The 27887-nt window shown below is 41.5% G+C and overlaps 1 protein-coding gene across 3 annotated transcripts in view; it reads left to right on the top strand.

Annotated features, from left to right (window-relative positions):
* The window catches only part of CACNA2D4 (calcium voltage-gated channel auxiliary subunit alpha2delta 4), a 303483-nt gene that overhangs the window by 53707 nt on the left and 221889 nt on the right, over positions 1 to 27887 (top strand). For all 3 annotated transcript variants that reach the window (XM_089671819.1, XM_089671818.1, XM_089671817.1), the window contains exons 6-11: positions 3989 to 4120; positions 4238 to 4298; positions 11565 to 11715; positions 20167 to 20241; positions 24089 to 24178; positions 26624 to 26737. In XM_089671819.1, the coding sequence (XP_089527945.1) occupies positions 3989 to 4120; positions 4238 to 4298; positions 11565 to 11715; positions 20167 to 20241; positions 24089 to 24178; positions 26624 to 26737 (623 nt within the window). The remainder of the gene's footprint in view (positions 1 to 3988; positions 4121 to 4237; positions 4299 to 11564; positions 11716 to 20166; positions 20242 to 24088; positions 24179 to 26623; positions 26738 to 27887) is intronic.

Below are 27887 nucleotides of genomic sequence, written 5' to 3'. Positions count from 1 at the left end.
TACCTCATCCAGGTTTCAGAGGAAATTCTGGCTAAACCACTAAATACCTAATAAGGCTCCGTTCACACCTGTGCAGTTTGTTTTTTGTCCATTCTGCAGTGCTTTTTGCATTCATTTTTCTACAAGCGTTTTTACCTTGTTTTGTGTTTTTGTTCAGCTTTTTTTTTTTGTTTAAATGGGATTTTTTTTGTTGCTGGGCAGAATAGAAATGCAAAACGTGGCAAAAACGCACTGCCATGCATTTCAGCAGCTTCTTCATTGAACTCTATTATAGAAAAATGCTGCTTTTTGCTTTTAAAAAAAGTCCCTGCCCCTTTCTAAACATGCAGCAGCTAAAAACAGGAGAGATGTGAACATGTTCCATAGGTAACCATGTTAAATGGACTGTAGTGCGTTTCTGCAAAAAGCACTAAAAAAAAATGCATTGGTGTGAACGGAGCCTAAATGTACATAAATGTAAACTTTCTCATCTACTGAAGGAATTTGTAATTTTGTCTACTGAGTCTTGTTGAAAGTTGTTGACAGATGAGTCCTCACAGCAATGTGACTCCTCCCTTATCAGAGTGCTCAGCTCAGTGCTCAATTAGAGAAAGAGAACTGCAAAGCAAGTTGTTCTGCTTTCCTTGACCTGCTCATAGTGCTCTACAAACACTGTCATGTGTTTAATCTTTATTTTGTAAAACATTGCATATACATAAAATAAAAAAGACATAAAATAACAGTGTATAAACCAACAAAAAAAAAAACTGACAAAAACCATTAGGCCTCATGCATACTGGGTGTTTTTACAGCTGCTGTTTTGGGCTCCAGGCATTTTTTTCTACTGCCAGTAAACTCCCCAGCGTGTTATCCTGTGTCTATGCACACATTTGCCTTTATCAGCGTTTTTTGGCAGGCGATTGAAGAGGAGTTTTTCAGCTGTAAAAGCATTCTAATGCTGGAAAACACCATAAAATAGCTATCTGGTGTTTCTGAATGTTTTTGAGCCTCAAGATTTTATAAAAATGTTGCCAAAAAATGCTAAAAACACAAACTATGAAGATGCTAAAAAACTCTAATTCAAAAATGCAACAAAATGGACGTTTTTATAATGTCCAGTGTGCATGAGGCCTTATAGTTTCCCTTTAACCACCTTCCGCCCGCCCTATAGTACAATGACGGGCGCAAGGTGGTTCTCTCGTTCTGATAGGACGTCATATGACGTCCTACCATTCTCACTGCGCATGTGCGGCTCAGGGAGCGCGCAGCGCGGCGATCGCCGGTGCGCTGTGTCCCTCGGACACAGCGGATCACGGAAAGAGCCGAAGATGTCAGCTCAGTCATGTGATCAGCTGTGTCCAATCACAGCTGATCACATGTAAAAACGGAAATGACGGTTATCGGCGTTTTTCTCCTCTCGAGCTGTCACGAGCTGGCAGTGTGCCCTGATGATCAGTGTGGCCCTAGAAGTGCCACCTGTCAGTGCTCATCAGTGCCACGTGTCAGTACCCATCAGTGCCACGTGCCAGTGCCCATCAGTGCCACATCAATGCCACATATCAGTGCATACCAGTGCACATCAATGCCACATATCAGTGCCCATCTGAGCTGCCTTTCAATGTCACTCATCAGTGCCACCTATCAGTGCTGCCAATCAGTGCCAGTCAGTGTCGCCTATCAGTGCCATCTATCAGTGCTGCCAATCAGTGCCACCTATCAGTGCCAGTCAGTGTCGCCTATCAGTGCGCAGCAGTGCCAGTCAGTGCCGCCTACCAGTGCCAGTTAGTGCCGCCTATCAGTGAAAGTCAGTGCTGCCTATCAGTGCCGCCTATCAGTGCCGCCTATCAGTGCCATATATCAGTGTCATGTATCAGTGCTGCCTTTCAGTGCCCATCAGTGATGCCTGTCAATGCCCATCAGTGCAACCTACCAGTGCCTCATCAGTGCCACCTATCAGTGTCCATTAGTGCAGCCTATCAGTGCCCACCACTGCAGCCTCATTAGCGCATATCAGTGAAGGAGAAAAATCACTTATTTACAAAACTGTATAACAAAAACTAAGAAAAAACGTTTTTTTTTTCAAAATTTTCAGTGGTTTTTGGTTTGTTTAATAAAAAATAAAAATCCCACAAAGAAAGCTCTATCTGTCTCAAAAAAATGTAGAAACAAAGAAAAACTTTTATATTCACATTTTTCGCTCTTTTTTTGTTTATAGAGCAAAAAATAAAACACCCAGTGGCGAATAAATACCACCAAAATAAAGCTCTATTTGTGTGAAAAAAATGATAAAAATGTCATATGGGTACAGTGTTGCATGACCGCACAATTGTCATTCAAAGTACGACAGTGCTGAAAGCTGGAAATTGGCCTGGGCAGGAAGGGGGTATAAGTGCCCTGTAGGCTAGTGGTTAAAGAATACCTGCCCCTCTATCCCCATTCAGCAAATGCCAAGCATAGTGTCCTTACGTCCCCTTTCACGCAGGACGGGCTCCACCTGTGATCTGCTTGCTCAGCGGAGGATTTGTCAGCTGAGCGGCAGTTGACAGATCGGGGTTCACTCCGCTTATGCAGAGCAGACACAGACACAGCCCGCTCTGCTCTATGGGTAGTCAGATGTAAATAGACTGGCTGTCTGTTTGCACCTGACTTTTCTCCAATCTGATCTGCCCAGAGGGGAACAGATCACCTTTGGTTTGTTTTTGATGGAACCTATTGGAGGTAGGTGGGTGTAAACGGACGCAAGTCTGTTTACGCCCGCCGCCCTATAGAGCAGAATGAAGGGTTCAGATCGGAGCGCTCGTGTGAAAGGGGCCTACAACTTATTAACAGGCCTCAGGATTGTAACATGGGATGAAGAGTGCCTAAAACTGGCTGAAATCCATCTGTTTTAGCAAGGAACTACTGAATTTCCATCCATCTGTGGCCATTCTTGTTTGGGAGGAGTGGATCAGAGGATGAAGCTTGTAACAGAAATGTTGGAAAATTTGTGTTCGATCAATGCATGCAGGCAATTGGTTGAAACTCTAGTCAAGGCATTCTGACAGTGGAGAAGTCCCGCTGTCAGAATACAATACCGCAACAGGCAGGATTCCTTCATCAACCTTGAATGTATGGATGGAGGAATCCGTTTGGGTTTTATTGATCAACCAGCTTGCTGCAAGGAAAAAAAAAGATCTATGTATGGAAGCTTAATCCATGTATGACCAGCTTAATCCATGTATGACCAGTTTATTCCATGTATGACCAGTTTAGTCCATGTATGACCAGTTTAAGGCCATTTGAATAGTAACTTTTTGAGGAAGTTGCTCTTTGCAGACTCTGGCAGGACCTTTGGTGGTATCTGTGTATATTAGAAATCTTTTGTTATATCACCCGCCTTTATTATTTCTGCTTGCTTTTAAACCTGTATACTTTGATTCACACTTTCTTGTCATTTCCGACTGAATGAATCTTTGCAGATCCAGACATTCTCTGGTACAATCATTTTTTATTACTTTTTTATCTTTTTTTCTTGTTTGAAAAAATAACAAGGTACAAACATTTAGAAAATAAGGTCCCTCACAGGGGACCAATTGTCAGATATATAATAAAATAGGCGACACATAAACAGATTATCCTTCAACAAAAGAGTGCCCCAACTAGAGCCAAATGAACCTGAGTAAAATACCCAGCAGAGGTAAATCGTGGCAGAGGGCCATGGGGAAGTAGGGTTGGGGGAGGGGGGATAACATAGCAGAAGATCAAGGAGGAGAGAAGTACAGTTAGAAAAAAGAGTTAAGCAGAAAGAATCAGAGATAATAGAACCTGAGGGCAAGGACCCCCCTTAAACGTGGTTCGAACCCAAGCTGTGATCGGGAAGTGAGGGGTTAGCATAAGACCACTAAGGGCTCCAAATTTTCAGGAACCGAGGATGAGAATCATTAAGGATACTCAACATTTTCTCATGAATCATGAGTGTGGTCATAATATTCCACACTTCCGCGACTTGAACAGTTGGTTTCTTCCACAGATCCAGACATTCTCAATGGTGTGTACATGTCTGAAGCCCTGAATCCTGTCTTCGTGGAAAACTTCCAGAGGGATCCCACGTTAACCTGGCAGTATTTTGGAAGCTCCACTGGGTTTTTCCGGCTGTATCCAGGTACATGTCCTTTCAGCAGAATTGCTTATAAATATTCATAAATAATTAATTTCTTTGTACATTTCAACTAACTTTGGATTCCTATTCTGGGTGATTTTTTTTTCATCCCCCCCTTAGGTATAAAATGGACGCCAGATGAGAACGGTGTCATCTCATTTGATTGCAGAAACCGTGGATGGTGAGGATTATCCCTAGTTACTTTTGCAGTGCTTAAGTCTTGTGTCAGGAACTTGCCACTGGAAGTTTATTGCACAGGACCTTTAATGTAATTCCAAAGGTTGTAATATTTATTTTAAATTAAAATAACATACTTACCTGCTCTTTACAATAATTTTGCACAGAGCAACTCCAATTCTCTTCTTTTTGTGTCCCCCTCTGGCTGTCCTGGCTCCTCCCCCCTGCTGAGTGTCCCCAATAGCAAGCCTCTTGCTATGGGGGCACTCTATGAGCCATGCTCCTGTGAATGGACATTGTCCATGCACACAGAGGGTGCAGCTTTGCTTCCCCCAAGCCCCCCCCCATGCTATCTCCCCATTGGCTTACTGGCTGTGAGTGACAGCATCAGGAGCCAATGGCTCCCGCTGCTGTGATAGCCAATGAGGAGGGAGAGACCAGACAGAGCTGCTGCTCTCATGCACATTAACATTTAACACTTCCAGATCTAAACCCAACCAATAAAATTTTGTTCAAACTGTAACATATTTAATGTTGATTGGATATTAATATTTTTAACCCCTTCCCACCCAGCCTGAGCATCCCTTTAAATGGCTCGTTATGTCCATGAGGCAGTACGGTCTTCCCAATCACATAAACACTGTGATTGGATGTCACAGTAGTAACATGATCGGGAGCCCTTCCCACTGGCTCCCAATCATGACTATAAACCATAAGATGTCTCTGACTCCTCAGTCAGTGTTCTGGGAACATGCAGTGAGTGTGCTCTTTGCACAGGAATCTCGAACGTCCATGGACCCTTGTGTGCACTGTATGTATGGTAAAGCCTGTCCTGTTTGCTGCCGCACATATGCATTACATGGGCTGCAAGAAGTTCAGAAGTATCACTTGTTGATCAACACATTGTTGATCCATGGAGTATGCGGCTGCCTTTGGGGATCACAACAGAATTTTTCCTTCTTAGAGCAAGTGGTTAAACTTTATAAGAGTTTCTTCTTCTCTTCCTCAGGATTAAGCGCTGATTTACAATTCTGATGGTTTTTAATTATTTTCTTATGTCTTTTAGTTGAACACAATGGAAATGTCTTTTTCCAACATAACTATGTAATTTCCTCATTTCCTTTTAGTCTATCTAATTCTGCATCTTTTATTAAAATAACACTTGGTGATCCTGACATGGTTCTTGTTCAGACACTTCCTATGGTGTATGGTGACAGATTGTCTCCCAGTTGTGCACCTGCATTGTCGCCCTTTTACAAGCTTGCCTGACAAATACTAGCAAATTAATGTCAACAGTTTTGGTTTAGTCTAATTCTATAAAATAACTTTTTAAAGCTATAAGCCCAAAAAGAAAACAACAAACATACATACTCACCTCCATGCTGTGGCATTGGTATGATTCTGCAGCTGGCTCTAAGCCCAAAAATTGAGCAAACACATGATCACTGACAGCTCAGTTCTTGGTCCACATGGAGCTTAGAGCAGTGGCTGTAAGTCACTGCCCCTTCAGTGCTCTCTGGAGTGCTCAGCTATGGAAATGGTGGGAGCAGCTGACTCAGGCTGTCAGCCATAGGCTGAGAGACTGAGCCAGTTGCCAATCAGGTGTCTGGGTGGATCCCAACCTTATGTTGAGATCCATCCAGAGCCTGGAGCCGCTCTGTGACATCAGCCAACAGTGGACTTTGGCCGGCTGTCAGCTGTTTCTGGGTCACAGGAAAGGACAAGTAAGTGTACTCCTGTGATCCAGAAGAGAAGTATGGCCAACTCTAATCAAAATCAAAACATAACACTGAACTTAAGTCCTTAAAGTAAATCAACTCTAAAGCCAGACAATTATGTGCATGGTGATGATTAATGACGATCATATTATCTTTTTGGTCATATTTGACTCTAGGAGACTGTGGACCAGCTCTCTCCACATTTGTTTCCTTTTTAGCTGTTTCCTGTTCTGATTGGTGTCAGCTCTTATGATGTTTAATTATCAGGTGCTTTGGAGACCTGGCTTCCTTTTCCACTAACCAGTCTGAGCAAGTGAGTTCAATCACAATACATGTGTGAAATAGGTTGGACTAAATTATGGAATTTAGACATCCAATGACTTGTCCAGTTTTATGCACTCTGATACTTGATTTGTTATTTTTGCTGTCCATGGAATGTGCAAGAGCCTTCCCCAGCACCATAGTTCAAATTCTTCAGTTTTCTCATGATCCAACTTTGGTAAACACAATAATATGGGCTAATCTGCATTTGGTTCCCAGGCCAACATCCTTGCTTTTCCATATTCAGTTCATGCTCATCATTGCTGTGTGACCCAGTGTGATACAGTGCTTTATTTCTAGACTACAATCATCAGTTTGATCAATCTGCGATCCCAGGAAAGTGTACTTCTGCACACATTCAATTTTCTTACTGTCAATTACTATTTTGACGTATCCTTGTCTTGTAGCGGTCTTCATCTTGGTCTTCTTGATCTTCAAGGATAAGCCAAACACTTTCCTCTTTGATCATTTTGACGAGATGTTTTAGGCCATCTTCGGTTTCAGAGAGGAGGGTCGTGTCATTGGCGAATTGATGATTATTGATGTCCCTTCCACCAATCTTCACTTACTTTTTTCAGTATTCAGGCTCCAGTTTCCTCACAATCTTTTCTGCATACAGGTTGAATAAGAATGGGGAAAGAATACAACTTGCCACACCCCCATGTTTATCTTGAACCAATCGGTGTCTCCATATGGTGTGCGGACAGTGTTTTTTTCTTTTTTAAGTAGTCTTTATTTTCAGGCACAGGTTTTCATGTAAAAAAATAAAAGGTAGTACCAGACAGAATTTATGTAACAGAGTTGACATCTTGTGGCTAACAATGAGCTATATATGAGCATTTGATTAAGAATATCTACGAGTAATAACATAAGATTCTACAAGGGCCAGGCGTGACCCAAATGCTGGTGTAAATCTGAAGAGGAATAAGGGGGATCTGGGTCCCCCGACTACTATGCAGGGACCATACAAGTCACTGTCGGAGTGGACCGGAAGTGTTTGGCACCCACTCAAGGCACTGTCATCTGCCCAATGTGGGAGATCCCCACCAAAGCAGGTTTTAAAAAGATGTCTGCTCATAGCACGAGGCAGAAATCATTCAGCCACTATGTAGCATGTGCTGCAGTATGTACTTAAGAACCAAGAACAATAAAATAAAACCATACAAAAAGAGCAAAGATAGAAAAGAAAAAATATTCACAGTTGCTCTGTTAATGTAAGTACTCTGCATGGTAGGCTAGCCAACAAGTCTATCCAAGACATAGGCTTAAAAGGCATGGGTTCGAATACCATAGAAATGCAAGTCGTTACACCTTCAGCTTTTAAGTTCAGGAAAGCCCCGGTGATAGGGGTTGCGAGGTCCCTGAAGTGTAATGAATCCATGTTGCTCAGATGATGTAAAACGTGCTGTATTGATCCTTTCATGTAGCCATCCATTCCTCCGCCTCCATTACATTATTCACTAGCTTAATCCACTCGGCTTAAACATGAACCTAGGACTTTTTCCAGTACATTGGGATTAAACATTGTGCTGCGTTCAATAGATGTGGTAGAATACTTTTTCTAAAGTGGCTGAGGGGAATGGAGGGCACATGAAGCAGAAACTGCAGGGGGGAGTCAGGAACTTCAATGCCAAGGATCAGCTTAATTTGAACTCTGATGTCTTGCCAGAAGGGACGTAGCTTAGGACACTCCAACCAAATGAAGAAAGGTACCATGGTGACCACAATATTTTCATCATGAACCAGACAAGGAGGGGTAAATCTTAGCCAGTTTTGAGGGGACTTTGTATAAGCGAGTAAGCAGTTTAAAGCTGTTTTCTTGCATCTTTGTGTCACGGACAGTAGCTTTTTGGTTTTGTTCTATACCAGGTTATTTTATGTGTTGGCACCCTGCAATTCTTTTAGGGCTCTCCATAACTTATCATGATTGACACAGTTGAAAGCTGTCTTGTAGTCGATGAAGCATATGCTGATGTTCTTTTGAAATTAATGTCATTATATTATGAATTTTATGATATGGTCATGTGTACCACAGCCCTAACAGAAGGCAGCTTGAACATCTGGTAGTTCTTTCAGTGGTTGGTGTCAGATGATGTTGTGTGGTCTTATGAAGAATCTTACTAGAATGGGGGATGAGGACAATTATTTAAATAAGAAGGACTCCAAAAACTGTTCCAATTTTTAAAGTGGGATAAACACGGATTGTTTCCAATTCTTTGGCCATGTGTTGGTTTCCCAGATTTTCTGTTAAAAGGCTATGATAATTTTGGATGGCACAGACCCCAGAAATTTTGTGGGAATGGTATTGATGCCTGGGGCCTTGATATTTGGAAGCTGGCTGATTGCCCAAGCTACTTCTTCCACAAGGATAGCTGGCTCCATTTTTGCTTCCCCTTCCCCTCCTGACATGGTGCTGGGTCTCATTGTTGCTGGTGTACCGCTCTTCTGTATATTTTTGCCATCTATTCTGGACAAATTGTGGTCAGACAGTACTTTCCCTTACCTGTCTTTGATGTTGCCCTTGTAAGCAGAAAATAGTGTTGGAATCCTTTTCGATTTGGTGAAATGTATACTTGGTGTGGCCCCCTCATGCAGTCTTCTTCTTTATACTTACATTGCTGGTTCCAGGAAACTTGCTTTTCTATCCTTGCCCCCCCTCTGTGGAATTCTTTGTTCAACCTCCTTGCATCATTCCATATACCTGCTGGTTTGGCTGCTTGCATCTTTTCTCTGGCTTTATGTATGGTATGTGTTCGACTGCTGTGTTTAATGATGGTCGATTTGAATTTCTTGGCACAGCTCGCCTGGCGTCTTCTTGCCAAAGTCTAGTAGTTCTAAGCTAGTTTTTGCTTCAAATGCATACATAGGAGGGATTTTGGTGATGTCAAACCTTTTTGTGGTGCTCGGATTTTGATGTTACAGAGTTTGAGTTATAATCTGAACCACAATCAACGCCTGGAAATGTTTTGACAACAAGGACTGAACTGGTCTATTGATGACTCATAGGACATACTTGATCTGATTGTGGTGCAATTCATTTGCTGGGGTCCAAGTATATGAGCAACATTTGTGCTGTTTAAATCAAGTATTCCTGATTTAAAACTTATTTTTGTTGCAACATCTTGCATTGAAATCATTAAAGCTGAACTCCACGAATTTGTGCGCTTTGTAAAATATGCAGGCTTTCTATAAGTTAAATCCAATTAGGTGCATGCCACTTCTGGACTTGTTTTTTTTACAATTTACAATTGACCGTTTTATTGAGTGCTGAGAGTATAGCTATCAGTACACTCCCAGTGCTTTGACAGGAGGGACGCTGTCTTCTCATAGACAGCATCTTTGCTCGCCTCTCTTTCAAAGAAGGCTTTGCATTTTGAGAATGGATTCACATACAGAGTGCTCTGTGGTTGGGAAGGTGGAGTGATGGGCTGTACAGTGGTTGCATATGACTCTGCAGCTGTAGGAGCTGAGACCAGAAGCTCCAGTGTCAAGTAGCTGTACTTCTGGCACTCAGTAAAAATGTCAATTGTAAATCAAAGAGATTTACAGTTCACAAAGTGCATCTCGGACTTAACCCCCTAATGCAGCAGATTTTACAAAGTGGCTTAATTCCTGGAATTCAGCTTTAAGTATGTTTTTTCGGGCATGTATTATTTTTGAATGGTGGCATGGAAACCTATTTCAAGATCAGATGCATCAGTCATGGGGGTGTAGGCTTGGACAACTCTGATGTAGAGAGGATTGGTATGAATATGGTTGGTCACAATGTTAATATTGACTGTTGAAAAACTTTCTACCATTTGGCCTGGGAGTCCAACCATTGGGCACCTTGTCTGATATGCTTGAGCGCTTTTCCATAGGATTTTCAAATTTTTGTTATGAGGCAGATAGCCAGGTCTTTCCTCCACTCTCCCCATTTGCCAGGGCTTGGACCCGGCATGCAGAATATGATAACATATGTGCATGGCTGGTTTAGACACTTACCTTATCAGGGGCCTCTGTCTATTTCTCTGTCTTAGTGTCAGGGGACACATACTCCATATTAGAGGATGTCTGATCTAAGGTCTAATTATCTTTACTTTATAGTGAAGTATAAAGTATACGGAAAGCCTGGGGAGCCTTTTAATCTTTAATATTACACCTATCCTTTAACATAAATATTTTAACTGTGTATTTGATATGAATAAATAATAACAAACACATTGAATACAAGCAATGTTGACAGCTGCTTTAATCAGGCCTTGGGTCTCTAAAGATTTAGAGCGGTACCAGAACAGCCATACCAATCCCATTCTAGGGCCTTTGAAATTCAAAAACTCCCCCAAGAACAGGCTTCGTATTTGAGTCCACTCTCTGTATCCACTTTGATATGATCACACCTTTAACAGTCCTACAATCCTAATGGTCTGATATATTTGATTGCAATATGTTTATCTTCGCATAAATAATGTGTGTTTTGTTGGCTTGGAAATTATTCTTCACATTAATCTTCTGTTTCTATTTGGACGTCGTATGTACCTATTTGCTTAATGGATGTACAGTAGTGTAGCTTGGCACATCTGAGTACCAGTGCCAAATAGAAGTCTGAGACCATTTTTTTTTTAATTCCAGTAACTGCTACTCCAAGATTTACCATTTGCAAACTCTTAAATACCCCGGCAGCCAACAATCACCCACTTACCTGCTTTACCTAAACCATTTGACTCAATTTCTGTGCCTAATCATTCCCTAATCTCCTAGATATTTCCTCTCCAAACCTAATCTGTCCAATAATTTATCATAACTCCTTAAATTCCCCTTCTATACCTAACCTCCTTGTCCTGTAATCCCCTTCACCTTGGTCAGTACATTCCCCTTCTCCAGAAGAGACTGTTAACCACACATTTGCTCAAATGTATGGCGATAGAGCACCTGTGTTCAGAGTTGGTAGACCCTGTAAACATGCCAAGAAGGGGGCCTGGTTAAACCACAACGTCTGCTAATCCTATTTCAACCTGGTGTGTTTTACCTGAACATTCTAATAAATTGGGCTAGGAAGATATTTTATTGTCAGTACTTTTTTGGAATCCAGGCTGAATTGACCTGAGACACTTGGTAATGGGATGTGTCTTAAGATTTTGTGCTATAGATCAAGCAAAGCACTTTCAGCTTGCAACAAGGCATTGAGATTTAAGAACTATGAACCTGTAACTGGAATTCTCAACATTTTCTCTTTGTTTCTGACAACTTAGGTACATCCAGGCCGCCACATCCCCGAAGGACATTGTGATCGTGGTAGACATCAGTGGCAGCATGAAGGGGCTGAGAATGACCATTGCCAAACACACAATCAACACACTGCTTGACACTCTGGGCGAGAATGACTTTGTCAACATTATTGCAGTCAGTTTTCACTATTCTCATTAGCAATTAAGGAACACCAGTATGCAGACTACCATTAATGACCTATTCTTTGAAAATGCTAGTCCTCTGACTTTCATGCTGATCTGATGGTTTTAATACTTTGAATAAGTGACAAGCGACCAGTATGTACAGTCATGGCCAAAAATATATGCACCCCTGCTTTTCTGTCAGATAATGCACCATTTTGCCCTGAAAATTTTTGCAATTACAAATGTTTAGGCATTCTCATGTTTATTTCTTTTGTTTGTATTGCTATTACACAAAGAAACAAAAAGCCAAATCTGACACATTCCACGCAAAACCCCGAAAATGGACTGAACAAAATTATTGGCACCTTCTAAAAATTGTAAGAAATAATTTCATTCCTAGTTTGTGATGCTCCTGTAAATTGTAATTAAACTCACCTGTATCAATTAATAGCTGCTGACAATATAGAAATCACACTGGCAACCGGTTAAAATGGTGAAAAATTGACTCAACCTTTCTGTTGTGTGTCCCTGTGTGCCACATAGAGCATGGAGAGAAAGAGCAGCAAAGAATTGTCTGAGGATTTGAGAATACAAATTGTAGCAAAACATGGACAATCTCAAGGTTACAAGTCCATCTCTAGAGAGCTTAATGTTCCTGTGTCCACTGTGCACAACATTGTCAAGAAGTTTATAGCCCATGGCACTGTAGCTAATCTCCCTGGACGTGGATGAAAGAGAAAAATTGATCAAAGATTGCCAACGAAGGATTGTTCAAATGGTGGATAAACAACCTCTATCAATTTCCTGGCAACTTCAAGCTCACCTTCACGTACAGGGTATAACTGTGTCAGCTCGCACTATATGTTGCCATCTGAATGAAAAGGGACGCTATGGTAGGAGATCCAGGAGGACCCCACTGCTGACACAGAAACATAAAAAAGCTAGATTGGAGTTTGCCAAAACTTACCTGAGGAAGCCAAAATCCTTTTGTGGAATGTGCTGTAGACGGACAAAACAAAATTACAGCTTTTTGGTAAAGCCCATCATTCTACATTCTAAAGAATTGAGGCCTTAAAAGAAAAGAATACAGTCACTACAGTCAAACGTGGAGGTTCACTGATATTTTGGGGTTGTTTTGCTGCTTCAGGCACTGGATGTCTTGACCTTATGCATGGCTTTATGAAATCTGAAGACTATCAAAACATTCTGGGATGCAATGTAGGGCCCAGTATCAGATAGTTGGGTCATGGGTCTTACAACAGGAAAATGACTCAAAGCACACATCAAAAAGCACCCAGAAATGGTTTCAAACAAAGCGCTGGAAAGTACTGAACTGGCTAGCAATGAGCCCAGATCTCAATCCCATAGAGAACCTGTGGAGAGATCCCAAAACAGCAGTTGGGTAAAGGAACCCTTCCAATCTAAGAGACCTGGAGCAGTTGGCGAAAGAAGAGTGGTCCAAAATTCCAGTAGAGAAATGTAAGAAACTAATTGATGGTTACAGGAAGTGATTGATTTCAGTTATTTTATCCAAGGGGTGTGCTACCAAATGTTAAACTGAGGGTGCCAGGGGGGCGTGGCTTGGCGCATGGAACAGTAGGCAGCGTTCCTGCATAGCTCCCAGCCTGGACCTCCTTAGGCGATTTCTTCCTCTCCCAAGCAGCCTGCTGCCCCTCACATGGGCAAAAATCAGCACTGGACTCCCAGGAGAACAGTGGGGAGGGCGATCTGGTGATGATATGAGCTGGTTTATCACCCGATCCTCGGCTGAGGCCTCAGGCGCCCCAGCCAACAAGATGGCGCCGGCCTCTCTTCCCTCCTCGGCTCCCCTGGACAGAGAACCACCTGCTGCTGGTCAGGTAAGCCCTCGGGCGCACACTCTCCACCTGGGGACCCTATCATTAGCTCACAGAGATCACATAGCTCTTCTCCAGCATCCCTCTGCTCTGAGGATGGCTGGGATCTGCAGTCCCACATGCGGTCTCTGCACTCTTAGATTAAATCTTTACCTACAAAGGTGGATTTTTAACTTTATGTGAAACGTATTAAAAATACGTACAAACAAGAAATTTCTGATCTTAAGAAAGATATTTGTGTGCGTATGGAGGAGATTGAAAATACCGCTGACGGCTTATGCAACAATTCTTGAAGAGACCCTTAACTCCCATACGGTCTTAATACAACAACTCATGTACCAACAAGATGACATGGAGAACAGGAACCTCTGTAATAATATTCAGATCCATGGCGTACCAGAATCCATTGAACCTAAGGACTTAGTCGCAGCGGTTACCGCCATATTTAATCAACTACTGCAGCAACCTAAAGATACCTATATTGAATTGGACCGCGTACATTGCACACTGGGCCTCTTAATTTTAATTTTATCGCATGCACACTGTTTGTTATTCTCGTTTGATTTGTGAATTAGATTTGTGCCTGTCTCCTTTTATGCACTGGGACTGTGGCTCTAGGTTGGTTCCTGGTTTTGCCACTGACACTTCCTGGGGCGTCCGGGGACATCATCGACCATAGGCTCAAGGGCTTTGGGCCTCCTCCCTATCTGCCTATTCATGCCTTTTTCTTTTATGCGGGGGATACCTCCCCTTTATTACTGGGTTATGCTTACTTAACGGGGGAGATGGTTTATCTTTTCATGCCTGTTAGAGGGTTTACCGAATACATTTTGTAGGGGGGGGATCACACTTATATGGGAGTCAGTTCCCTCATGGTTAATATTTCCTTGCGGGAGGCCTTGGTTGGGACCGGATACATGCGCCTCTGATGTTCCCCACCTAGGCCTTCAGTGTACTGTGTCTTGAAACACTGTATGTTATTTAGAAAGTTTGCCTGTCTATTAGTCTCTTCTTCTTACTTTTCTCCTTCTCCTGATCTTCCTCTCTCAGCTTTATATCTATTTTCCGCTAGTGCCTTCTTTAATCTCCTTTTCTTTCTCCCTCTTATTATTCTTTTTTATTTTTTCCTTGGGAGTCGGGAGCGGCTCGGCGAAGCACTGTTCGCGACACACAATTTTTCTATCTTGTTTTACCTCAGATGAACATGACCCTGATTAATTTTTCTCTGTTAACTGCAGGGGCTTTAATACTCCAGAGAAGCAAAGCCAGATGCTCTACCATTTTCACAAACAGAGAGCACAGATTCTGCTCCTACAGGAGACTCATTTCCACTAAGATGGTATCCCAGTCCTCCGCAATCATTCTATACTCAGTGGTATCATGGTACTAACCCACAGGCCAGGTCTAGGGGGGTGTCGGTGGCCTTTCATCATACCTTCGGCTTGGAGGTCCTGGACTCCCTAGTTGATTCAGCTGGTCGCTACCTTTTCCTTAAATTGAAATATCAAGATTTTGTCTTTACAGTGGCAAACGTTTACGCTCCTAATCAGGATCAGGGTCCGTTTTTCGCAGCGGTTCTTTCCGAGCTGTCTGCTTTTGGGGGTCCTTGTTTCATTGTTGGGGAGGATTTCAATATAGCTCTTTCTCCTGGCCTGGACACTTCTGCAGGCAAATCTTCTCTCTCCCCATCAGTCTTAACTCAAATTAAATCACGTTTACATGAATTGCACTTAGTGGACGTTTGGCGTGTCCAACACACCTTAGAGCACGATTGTAGTTTATATTCTGCAGCCCATGCATCTTATAGCCGTATAGATTTTTTTTGTCTCTCAGTCCTTCCTTGATTACCCGATCTCATCCTCTCTTGGTCCTTTCTTATGTTCAGACCACGCCCCAATCCATCTTACGATTCGCGACCAAGCAACGTCTTCCTGTCACTTTGAATGAGTGTTTGAATGATACCCTGTTTAAAGACTCCTTATGTGTTGCGGAGGTCACAAAGACTATCCAAGACTTTGCTCTTGATCACTCACTGGACACTACAGTCCCCTTTACTCAACGGGAGACCCTTAAATGTGTTCTTAGAGGGGTTCTTATTAAACATGGCTCTCGTTTAAAAAGGCTCAGATGGCAGAGATGTGTAGGCTATTATCACTCATCGCACATTTAGAATCCTCCCACAAGCGCACACTGGACCTGATGCTCACAGTGAACCTATCTAACGCCCGGAGGGAATTACTCCAACTCTTAGATTTCTCATCCCTTGTTGCACGAGACAAAGCACGCAACACTGATTACTCCTTGTCTTACAAATGCAGCCTACACCTGGCTCGTGTACTTCATCCTCGACCATCCAGATGTCCGATCAAACATGTTAAAGCGCCTGACAATGCCAAACTTTACCACAACAAAGGAATCTCTTCCACGTTTGAACACTATTATCCTCAACTTTATAATTTGTCCTCAGTGAATTCCACTGCTCCTCATGATTCATATATCCCAATATGTTACCGAGATGACGTTACTGGTCCTGGATGTCCAGGACGCTCTGGATTTAGAGGAGTCCTTTTCAATTACAGAAGTTCTCGGGGCAATTAAGGCCCTTAAAACTGGTAAGTGTCCGGGCCCAGATGGGTTTACTACAGATTTTATAAAACATTCGCCATCCAACTGGCCCCGCTTTAAGCCCTAGCTTTTAATGTTATTGACGACTCTAACGTGCTCTCTCCAGATTTTTTGTCCGCCAATATTTCGGCCATCCCTAAGCCAGGTAAGGACCCCCTCTTTGCGGTAGCTATCGCCCACTCTCCCTACTTAACCTAGATGTTAAGCTTTTTGTGAAACTCCTAGCGAACCGCCTCTCACCCTTTTTACCAACTTTGATCCACCATGATCAAGTCGGCTTTGTCCCTGGTCGAGATGCTAGGGATAATACTTCTAAAGCAATCCATCTTATCTCTTATATCAAGCAACACAGCTTAAAGGCTTGCCTCCTTTCATTTGATGCTGAGAAGGTGTTGATTGGCACTTTCTGTGCCTTACCCTAGAGCAGATAGGTCTGGGTTCGCAGTTCCTCGCTAAGATTATGTCCCTCTATTCTCATCCTTCGGCGTCTCTCCTGGTGAATGGAATGGTTTCTCGTCCTTCCCCATATCTAATGGGACCAGGCAGGGTTGCCCCCTCTCTCCCCTTCTTTTTGTTTTGGTTATAGAACATCTTGCAAACGCCATACAAGCTAACAACTCGATCTTGGGTGTCCGCACTCCCTACTCACACCACAAACTTTCTCTATAGGCAGATGACCTTCTGGTTTATATACAACAGCCACTTATCTCACTCCCTAGTCTATTCCACGAGTTTCACAGATTTGGTTCATTCAGTATCTTTAAACTTAATATCTCTAAAACGGAGGCTTTGAATATCTCTTTACCTGACCATGTGCTGACGAATCTATGCTCTAATTTCTCTTTTCAATGGCGACCAAAGGCCATTGCGTATCTTTGGGTCTTGATTCCTCAGATCTTAATGCTCTATATTCCCTTAATTATTTATCCCTGATTTCACGGTTACGTAAAGATTTGGCTTTGTGGGGCGCTTGTGCTTTGCCCTGGTCCGGACTCATTAATACCCTTAAGGTGGATACCTTGCCTAAGTTACTGTATGTTTTCCAGACTGTACCGATCTCTGTAATAAATAAATAAATGAATGAACACACAACACATAATATATATGGTGTTATAGTGGCGCTAAATTAATAGTAAAGTGATATAGTGAATACCACAAAATGAATGTGAACAGTCAAACAAATTTAGCATCCGTGATTAATATGCACACAAAATAATATAAAATATAATGTAGTTATCCAAAGTCCATAAAAATTATAATGTAGTGATCCAAAGTCCATAAAAATGATTTATTTTCCTTTAAATTCACCACTTGCTGTTTACTGATAACCGAGTGCTGCACAAAAATCCCCCACATGGATGTACACTCACCAGAGATAATTGCCTTCCACTCTCGTGGTTGGCAAACAGGCTTCCTGGGATAATCTTCCCAATTATAAACGATGATTATAAATTGTATAAGTATGGAACTCCACTGCCTCGAGATATATCATGTAAAACACAAACACAGATAAATGCTCCAATGGTATAGTATAAAAGCAAGATCCTTTAATTTAATGAATGGACATTACTTACAAGCAAACGAGTGTAAAAAAGCCCAATGATTTGACCATAGATAAGCCTGAAGTGGTCATAGACCGTAGGTGCTCTCACCACCTCCGGATTGTTGGTAACTAACACTGTCGTGCCATTTCCGTGTCCGGTCCAAGTCACTTCCAGTCGCCGCACCGTCACGCCCTTGATGTCATGCCTGCCCCCATTGACTGTGGCTTTGGTATAAATGAGGTGTCCTTACACTTTTATCTTCTGATCCCTCACAGCTATCATCCTTAGTTGATAACCCCGCTCTTCCACAAGAGATGGAATCCTCTGCTATCGGTCCCTTTTTGCGCACCTCATGGCCCGACTTTGTTTGCCCCCAGATGGGTCTTCCGTTTCTTCAGGGAAGTCCTAGGGACTGGTTGACCACTTTACAATTATCCTCATTCTGCAAACACTTATATTCTACCTCTCACATTCATCGTTCACACTATGAGTTTGACAGATTGTGTTCCCACTCAGAACCAGGAGACATGTCTTGGCTTCCCTCTACAAAGTACTGCACAATGCTCTTCATTCCTAACTGCCCCCCTTTACTAGGGCGTGGGCTCGAGACCTAGGTAGAGACATTTAGGCTGAGGACTGGTCTACGTTGTTCCATTTCACTCATAAATCGTCTATTTCCAGTTATTCACAGGAAAAGAACTTTAAGTTCCTTTCTCGATGGTATAGGGACCCCGTCTCCGTACACAAAATATTTCCTTCTACATCCGATCTCTGCTGGCGCTATACTGAAGCTTACGGTACACAGCTCCACATTTGGTGGGATTGTGACTTGATACAACCCTTCCTGTGTCAAGTTTTTGATGTATATAACAGGATCTATGGTGAGTCCTTGGCCTCTTCACCGGATATTGCTCTCCTTTCCATATTACCAGGCCCACTGGCAGCACAAAATAAAAGTTTGTCGCATTTGTTTCTATCTGCAGCTTGCCAAATGATATCTCTCTTTTGGAAAACGACTACGCCCCCGCCTCTTCCGATGTGGGTTTCTGCACTTAATGATATCTTGCGTATGGAGGAAATGTTGGCATTTGCCAATGATACGTACGATAAACACAAGTTACTGTGGTTGGTCTGGCTCCATTTCTCCTCCTCTTCGACTCTCCGGGCATTGTGCTCCCCTGTTGTGTCCCAATAGAGTTGAGCCTCGTCTACCCAATTCATTTTGCAACGACCTCCAGTTTGACTTTGTCGCCCACGCGTGGCTTGGGGCCACTGGATCGCACCAATGGGGTCCTGGTGGTGGACACTATGACTCTGATCCTTGCTGTCCCCGCCTCCTGACCCTCACCCTTCCTGTCCATTATTGTCTCTACAACTGGCTTCTCTCTTTTCTTTCTTTACTCCTTTATCTTTTTTCCTAATTGGGTTTATACACTGAGTTATACGGAGGTATTTATTTTTGCTCCCCAAGTCTCACCCAGGGATAGCCCCCTTGAAACTAGGTTTTTTTTGTATACCTCCATAACAAATAACAAATGCTGTTGGTCTTTTCATCTTTTTGTTGTATGGAACTATTTGCACTTATTCTCGTGGATCATCTCCACATTTGCAATTTCTGTATATTTACTTGTCTGTACATGTTATCATTATTCCTTTCGTTTTTATTCTGTAAAATTTAAAGCAAAATGTAATAAAGACAAATTTGCCTTTAAATTGAGGGTGCCAATAATTTTGTTTAGTTCAATTTTTGGGGGTTTTGAGTGGAATGTGTCAGATTTGGCTTTCTGTTTCTCCGCTTTTTGTGTCATACCAATACAAAAAAAAGAAATAAGCATGGGAATGCCTAAACATTTGTAATTGCAACAATTTTCTCGGCAAATTTGTGAATTATCTGACAAAAATACAGGGTTGCAAATATTTTTGGCCATGACTGTGAATTAAAAGTTCTGACTTCATTCTGATTTTCCAGAACTTCATGTTTATTTTATTCAGTATCTCTAAATACTGAAACAAGAAACGTTCAACTTGCATTTTCAGATGAAAGACATCAGTGGCCGACTCGGTATTTATTACCTGCAAGACCCTTCACACATCAGCTGATACTGAAATTAGGCTTGATGTGGGAGCGCCTGCTTAGCTTAAGTCGGGGTGGTAAGGGGAGGTACTTTGGTGGTGTTACAGGATGGAAGGAGTACAGAGTGGGTGGTGGCTGTATGTAAACATCCACTAGTAACCCATAGAGTTGGCAGGAGACGGGGCAGTGGTATAGAGGCTGCAGGCTTTAAAAAAAATATTTATTTTTGAATAAAGTTGATCTTTAAATGTAGAAGTGAAAAAAATATTTGTTATAGTATATATTTACAATGAATAAAGAAGCAGCATTTTCTGATTTCCAGTCCCATGTAATTGATTTTTTTCTTTGGTTCTGTTTTCCAGTACAATGATTACGTCCATTATATTGAGCCCTGTTTTAAGGGGATCTTAGTTCAGGCTGACAGAGATAATAGAGAGGTAAGTTATGTACTGATCATCCTGCCTGTGTTATTATGAGTATAATTAATATGCTTCTGAGCCAATTACATCAGTCTCTCCACCAGAGGAGCTTACACTCCCACTGCAGTCACTCACTATTATTATTATACAATATTTTTTTTGCCTTCCTCTGGATGAACTGTGGGTATAGGATTATAATTTTTTTTTCTATGGTTGAACTGGATGGACTTTTGTTTTTTTCAGCCAGACTAACTATGTAACTATATATACAGTTGTGTTCAAAATAATAGCAGTGTGTTGAAATAAGTGAATAAAGCTCAAAATCCTTCTAATAGCTTTTATTTCCATACACACAAATGCATTGGGAACACTACACATTCTATACCAAATCAAAACATGAAGAACAATTTATCAAATTTGTGTTGTTCAAAAAAATTGAAGAAAAGTGAATATTAGACTGTTGAAAAAAATAGCAGTGTTTGTATTCTTCTTTACAAACTCAAACATTCACTATATAAACTGAAAAATGTTTGAAGATTTTGCTTCCCTTTGAATCAATTAATATTTAGTTGTATAAGCACTGTTTCTGAGCACTGCTGTACATCTGTGTTGCATGGAGTCAACCAACTTCTGGCACCTGTGAACAGGTATTCCAGCCCAGGATGATTGGACTACATTCCACAGTTCTTCTCTATTTCTTGGTTTTGCCTCAGAAGCTGCATTTTTGATGTCACCCCACAAGTTTTCTATTGGATTAAGATCCGGGGATTGGGCTGGCCACTCCATAACGTCAATCTTGTTGGTCTGGAACCAAGATGTTGCAGGTTTACTGGTGTGTTTGGGGTCATTGTCTTGTTGGAACACCCATTTCAAGGGCATTTCCTCTTCAGCATAAGGCAGCATGACCTCTTCAAGTATTCTGATGTATTCAAACTGATCCATGATCCCTGGTATGCGATAAATAGGCCCAACACCGTAGTATGAGAAACATCCCCATATCATGATGCTTGCGCAACCATGCTTCACTGTCTTCACAGTGTACTGTGGCTTGAATTCAGTGTTTGGGGGTCATCTGACAAACTGTCTCCGGCCACTAGACCCAAAAAGAACAATCTTACTTTCATCCGTCCATAAAATGTTGCGCCATTTCTCTTTAGGCCAGTCAATGTGCTGTTTGGCAAATTGTAAGCTCTTCAGCACGTCTTTTTTTCAACATTGGGACTTTGCGGGGGCTTCTTGCAGATAGCTTGGCTTCACATAGGCGTCTTCTAATTGTAACAGTACTCACAGGGAACTTTAGACCTTTGATCTTCCTGGAGCTGATTGTTGGCTGAGTCCTTGCCATTTTGGCTATTCTTCTATCCATTCGAATGGTAGTTTTTCGCTTTCTTCCACGTCTTTCAGGTTTTGGTTGCCATTTTAAAGCATTTGCGATCATTTTAGCTGAACAGCCTATCATTTTCTGCACTTCTTTATATGTTTTCCCCTCTCCAATCAACTTTTTAATCAAGGTACGCTGTTCTTCTGAACAATGTCTGAAACGACCCATTTTCCTCAGAATTTCAGAGAGAAATGCACTGTAACCAGCATGTACAACATTTGCTGCCTTCCTTCCTTAAATAAGGGCAATAATTGCCACCTGTTTCTCAAAGAATGAATGACCTCACTAATAGAACTCCGCACTGCTATTATTTTGAACATGCCCCTTTCAATTAGTGATTCAATTACACAGAATCAGCAGCATGCATGTCATGACTGTTGGGTATGTTGGATTTCTATTACTCTACTACACCTGCTAGTAAATGATTTGCCATGTAGAAATATAATTTCTACCAAAAACAGTGATTGATCAGGTTAGTGATGTCTGACTGCTATTATTTTGAACACAACTGTATATCCGACATATTCTGCAGTGCTGTACAGAGGCTTTTCACATCAGTCTCTGCACCAGAGGAGCTTACACCCTAATGTGCCCACTACGGTCACACACTACTGTTTGTACGTTTAGCGTTGACATGTTCTGTAGTAGTATACAAGCAACACGGAACCATTCACATCAGATTTTGCAGAAGAGTGGCTTACACTGTAATGTCCCCACCACAGGCACACGCTTTTATTATTATACCTTTTATAAAGCTGTGACAAACTCTACGGTGCTGTACAAAGAACACTGATCCAGTCACACCGCACTGTGCTGCAGAGGAGCTCACACTCTCATCCGCAGTCACACATACTCACGGACCAGTTTCTTATACCGGTTGCGTGGCACATACTCAGAAACTATTGAAGCCAAAGGTTAAGAATAATAGCCAGGCAGTTTCCACTTTCAGAAGGAGGTTAGTGACGGCAGATTTGTGTTTTTCTCAACACTGGTTTCCTTTAAGCCACCAGTGTATATTTGGATTGTGGGAGGAAACTGGAACACCTGGAGAAATCCCACACAAAGACGGGGAAAGCTTGCATACTCCATACAGACAGTGCTCCCAGCGTAGAGCCTAGTGCTGTAGATGGAGTTCTGATCTGCTGTACTTGGCATAGACATAGATTGTGATTTGAGTCAGGAAGTAGCAGCCAGGAAGATCTGAAACTGTCGCTGGAGTTATTTTCTGCCTGTTGCTATGGGGGCTTCATCTCCTGGCTGCAGCACAAATTTCAGCTACGGGAGGATGTCCTTTATATTCCATATCATCTAGAACTGTCCTACTCCTTTCCAAGATGCTGAGAAATTGCAGCGGGAATATTCTCTGGCTGTTGTACTAATGTGCTTTGCATTTAGAGGGGTGATGGTTTTATAGCATATTAAAGGTATTTGTTAGCATTAACCCAGTTTACGCCCAAATCTTCCTCTCAACCTCTAGATCATGTTCCATCGTTATTTTTGCAGGGGCAGTTGCTGAGAGCTCAGTTTCTATTGGCGTAGGTATACCCCCAAAACTACATTTTCTAGTAGACCTTTCCTATACACCATCTCACACTTTAATGTAAGCATGTGAAGAGGGACAGAGAAGGGTGAAGATGGGAAGGGAGAGGAACAGAGAGGGGGTATAGATCTGCAAAGATTTGTAGGCCTACAGACAGGGCTGACAACACTGCTTGGGATTTCACTGACTCATAGGCATTGCGTTGTCAGCCCAAATACGTATTTAGTAGCTCACTGGTTTTCTAGCAGATCAAAGGGTGTTCTCTTTTTTTTTATCACTTCATACACTTGAATCCCAATAATGAAGAGTTGTTTGCCAAATAGCTGTGCAGTTTTGGATCGGTGATAACACAATAAATTAATAATTGCAGAATGGCTGACATATTCTCTCAGATGGTTATAAACTTACAATATGCAATGCATAGTTTACACTTTTGAGGGGGGCAGTAAAAATGTGCAGTGAAGATGCTTTTTTACAATCCCCCAACTGCTTCCTCTGAAGTTGCCAAGACAGTGAAGGGGTTGTACATGTGCCACAGGGATATCGCCACTGTTGTATTCAGCGGGCACTATCACCTGCCAAACGTGACCTGTTAAACTGAATGGGGGGGGTGCCTTGCAACCATTTATGGTGCATTAGTGTAAAGTTAATGTAGTGTCTCCTTGCCGCCTGTTAAAAGCCCTCTGAAGAGTGATGCAACGTGGATTGCCGTTCAAAGGGCAGAATAAGTGTAAACTAACTAAATCACAGGCTGGGACCCCTGAACACCTAGTGAGCTGCCTATGATTACTAATAAACTGTGCTAACTTGGTATGAACAAACTTGAAAGCTCGATTTTTCTCTGAAATTTCAGCAAAATGCAGAAAATATCAACCCATGCACTGTTACTGAATATTTAATATTCTTATGTTGTGAACCAGGTTAATCTCTGTCCTTCTTTCCAGCATTTCAAGCAGTTGGTGGATGAGCTGCAAGCGAAAGGAGTTGGCACTGTCAACAAAGCTCTTATTGAAGCATTTAAAATCCTGAAAGAGGTAAGGTAAAATTGGCTTCATAAGTTGCCTGACAGCTCATTTTCCATTTGTCAACATGCGTTTTAATGTATCACTAGAGTCAAACTTCAGGCAGAAATAATAGATCACTGTTTCATCAAATATTAATAAAAAAAAAATGAATGCAACTAATTTAACCTTAATCTGCATTGATAGTTCCCTGCAGTCCCCTGGCTAGTCTGGATTTGCACCAGAACTGGGAGGGTTAGCAGTGTAGGCCAGTCAGACATGACAAAATCGCACAGCGCCATCAAGCTAACACTGGGAGCTTGGTGAAAGGAAGAGAGATTATAATGGGCAGAGATATGGCTTCTTCATTCTGGTGATGCTTTGTTGTCCAACCAACAAGCTAGGAGTAGGTGGTGGGCAATTTGTGGCCATGAGGGGAAATTAGTGAAATGCAGAGGAGAAACATAAAATTAATGATCTAGCTACGCTGTGTCTGGCCAGGGTCATGTGGCTGGCTAAAAATAATAAACTCCAATTCCAAAAAAGTTGGGACGCTGTACAAAATCCACCTAAAACAGAATGCAATGATTTGCAAATCTCATAAACCCATATTTTATTCACAATAGAAAACACAACACATGTTTAAACTGAGAAAGTGTCCAAAATGACAAAAATAAGGTAATTGTGAAATTGATGGCAGCAACATGAATCAAAAAATTTGGGACAAGGCCATGTGTACAATGGTGTAGCATCCTGTCTTCTTTTATCAACACTCCATAAACATCTGGGAACTGAGAGACCAGTTGCTGGAGTTTTGGGAGTGGAATGTTGTCCCATTCTTGCCTGATATAGGATTCTAACTGCTCAACAGTTATGGCTCGTCTTCTCTGTCATATTTTTCATTTCAAGATGCACCAAATATTTTTAATTTTGTGAAATGTCTGGACTGCAGTCAAGCCAGTTAAGCACCTGGACTCTTCTACTTCAAAGCCATGCTGTTATCATAGATGCAGTATGTGGTTTAGCATTGTCCTCCTGAAGGCCTTCCCTGAAAAAGACATCGTCTGGGTGGGAGCATGCTGGTCTAAAACCTGGATATATCATTCAGCATTGATGCTGCCTTTCCAGATTCGAAGGCTGCCCATTCCATACACACTAATGCACCCCCATACCATCAGAGATGCAGGCTTTTGAACTGAGCGCTGATAACATTCCAGAAGCTCCCTCTCCTCTTTAGTCCATAGGATGCGGCACCCATGGTTGCCAAAAATAATGTCAACTCTTAATTCCTCTGACCACAGAACAGTTTTCCACTTTGCAGACCTTTTTAAATGAGGTTTTACCAGAAGACAGCAATGTTTCTGGATCATGTTCAGATATGGCTTCTTTGCATGATAGAACTTTACCTTGCATCTTTGGTTGGCATGGGGAACTGTGTTCACAGAAAGTGAATTTTGGAAGTATTCATGAGCCTATGCAGTGATGTCCATCACAGAATCATGCATGCTTTTAATGCAGTGCCATCTGCCCTCTGTCGCCTGCATTCAATGTTGCGTTTCGGCCTTGTCCCTTGTGCACAGAATTCTCCAGTTTGTCAGAATCTTTTGATGATATCATGTATTGTAGATGATGATATTTTTAAAATCTTTCCAATTTTACGTTGAACGTTATTCTGAAATTGTTCAACAATTTTTAGATGCAGCTTTTCAGATTGTTGAACCATTTTTACTTCTGAGACACTCTGACTCTCTAAGATGCATTTTTAAACCCAGTCATGTTACTGACCTGTCGCCAATCAACCTAATTATTTGCAAAATGTTCTTTTACCTCATCCTTGTTAGTACCACTTACTTTGTCAGCTTTTTGTTGTCATGTCCCAACTTTTTTGAGAAGTGCTGCTGCCATCTATTTCAAAATTAACTTTTCTTAAAATGGTACATTTACTCAGTTTGCAAATAATTACATTCTGTTTTTATGTAGATCCAACTTTTCTTGGAGATGGAGTTGTAGAAATCCTTTGTCAATTAAATCAGTTCATGATTTTCATTACATGTTTTCCAGTTGAAAATAGGAACAAAGCAGTAAGCAGGACTTTGCTAAGCACACTGCTTTGGTAAAAATATTTTTTTGCCTATAAGTCTGAGATTAATGATGTTGACTTGCATTTCAGTAATTGTTCAATAAACCTAGCAAGAGATATAAGTTTACAGTTTAGGAAAAAAGACTGCAAATAACTTTAGCAGTCGATTTGGCCATCCACAATGATGCTCAAATTGGACTATGTGCAGTTTACGCATTGGCTGTGATTGTTGGAGGCCACATGTACATGCTTAGGTGGACATTAAATGATTGCATCTTCCATCCCAGCCCTTCCAAAAGAAGGAAATCTTCATGTTCAAGGTTTCATATATATTATTATCAACAGATTTTAGTCTCTTTTTTACTTGCTTTGACTTTATGGCATGTATGCATTTTCAGTTCCGAGAAGCTGGTCAGGGGGGTCTGTGTAATCAGGCAATCATGCTTATAACAGATGGAGCCGTGGAAGATTATGAGCCTGTCTTTGAAAAATACAACTGGCCTGAAAAGAGAGTAAGTACCAATATTAAAGATGAACTTTGTTCATTTATAAAAAAAAAATAAGTCATCAGCTACAAATACTGTAGTTGCTGACATTTAATAAACAGACACTTAATGTGGAATTAAATTCAAAACCAAAAATGTATTATATTGCAGCTTATCAATCATTAGACGTGGTGGCTGCACCTGTTCTCTCTTCTTTGGCTTTTTTTCCTGTTTTCCTGGTGATCTGGCCAGTAACAAAACTCTTGTATTAGTGAAACAACACTTTAAATACGATAACAAATTGAAGCCAAACTCTAACAAACACTTTATAATCAGTTTCAGCAAATTTTTTTTTTACCTTTTGGGATAAAGGTTTTACATGAATGAGTAAATAAAAGATGATCATTTTAGTCACCCTGTCAGTGAATGTCTCATCCATGTAAACTGATACATTCTGCTGGAGAACTTGGACTTCTGAAAAACATCAGAGTTGCTTGCTGAATCACCAGATGAAAATAGAAGAAAGAAAGCTTTAAAAAGGAAACTAATAAAGGCATCACATCTAAGAATTGGTAAGCTGCAATATAATGAATGTTTTCTTTTGGATTTAATACTGCTTTAAGCCATAGGCCCTACCATCTTTATTGTGGGAAGCCATCTGTGACTTCATGGTTCACAACCAGCTCCCTATTGTGCATGTGTGAGACACGCTGCGCTTGCAGGCTCCTCCTGCAGCATGTGAGGTTTCCCAGGAGTTTGTGGGAAGGAAGGGGGGTGGGCAATTCTTGCCAAGGTGAGAAATGGGAAAGTGGAGTGGGTACCCATCCGAAAAAGGTACCCGATTCCAGAAAAAAAAAACACTTTTACGTGAGGTTCTGCATTAAATATTTCCTATCCATTTATTGTACTACCTACGTAATGACTGATGCAATGCAAGAGATTGCCTTAATAAATTTCTTGACAAGAGCCAGTGCATTGACATTGGCATTGTTCCCATTTAAATTCATTGTTTGGCAGAGTGAAACTTTCATAACCTGGGATGTTGGTAGAGCCCATTGCAGTACCCAAAACTAGGAATACATTGTTCAGTAACATTTGACATTGATTTCTGTTTTTAAAGCCTCTACCTCTATTGCTTCATAGTTTTAGCCATTAGTTATAATAACTTGTATGTTTC

Source organism: Staurois parvus, unplaced genomic scaffold (genome assembly GCF_062004578.1).
Source record: "Staurois parvus isolate SC_StPar_1 unplaced genomic scaffold, SC_StPar_1.0 ptg000114l, whole genome shotgun sequence".
Classification (NCBI taxonomy): Eukaryota; Metazoa; Chordata; class Amphibia; order Anura; family Ranidae; genus Staurois; species Staurois parvus.
This window is presented reverse-complemented; position numbering and strand designations above follow the sequence as displayed.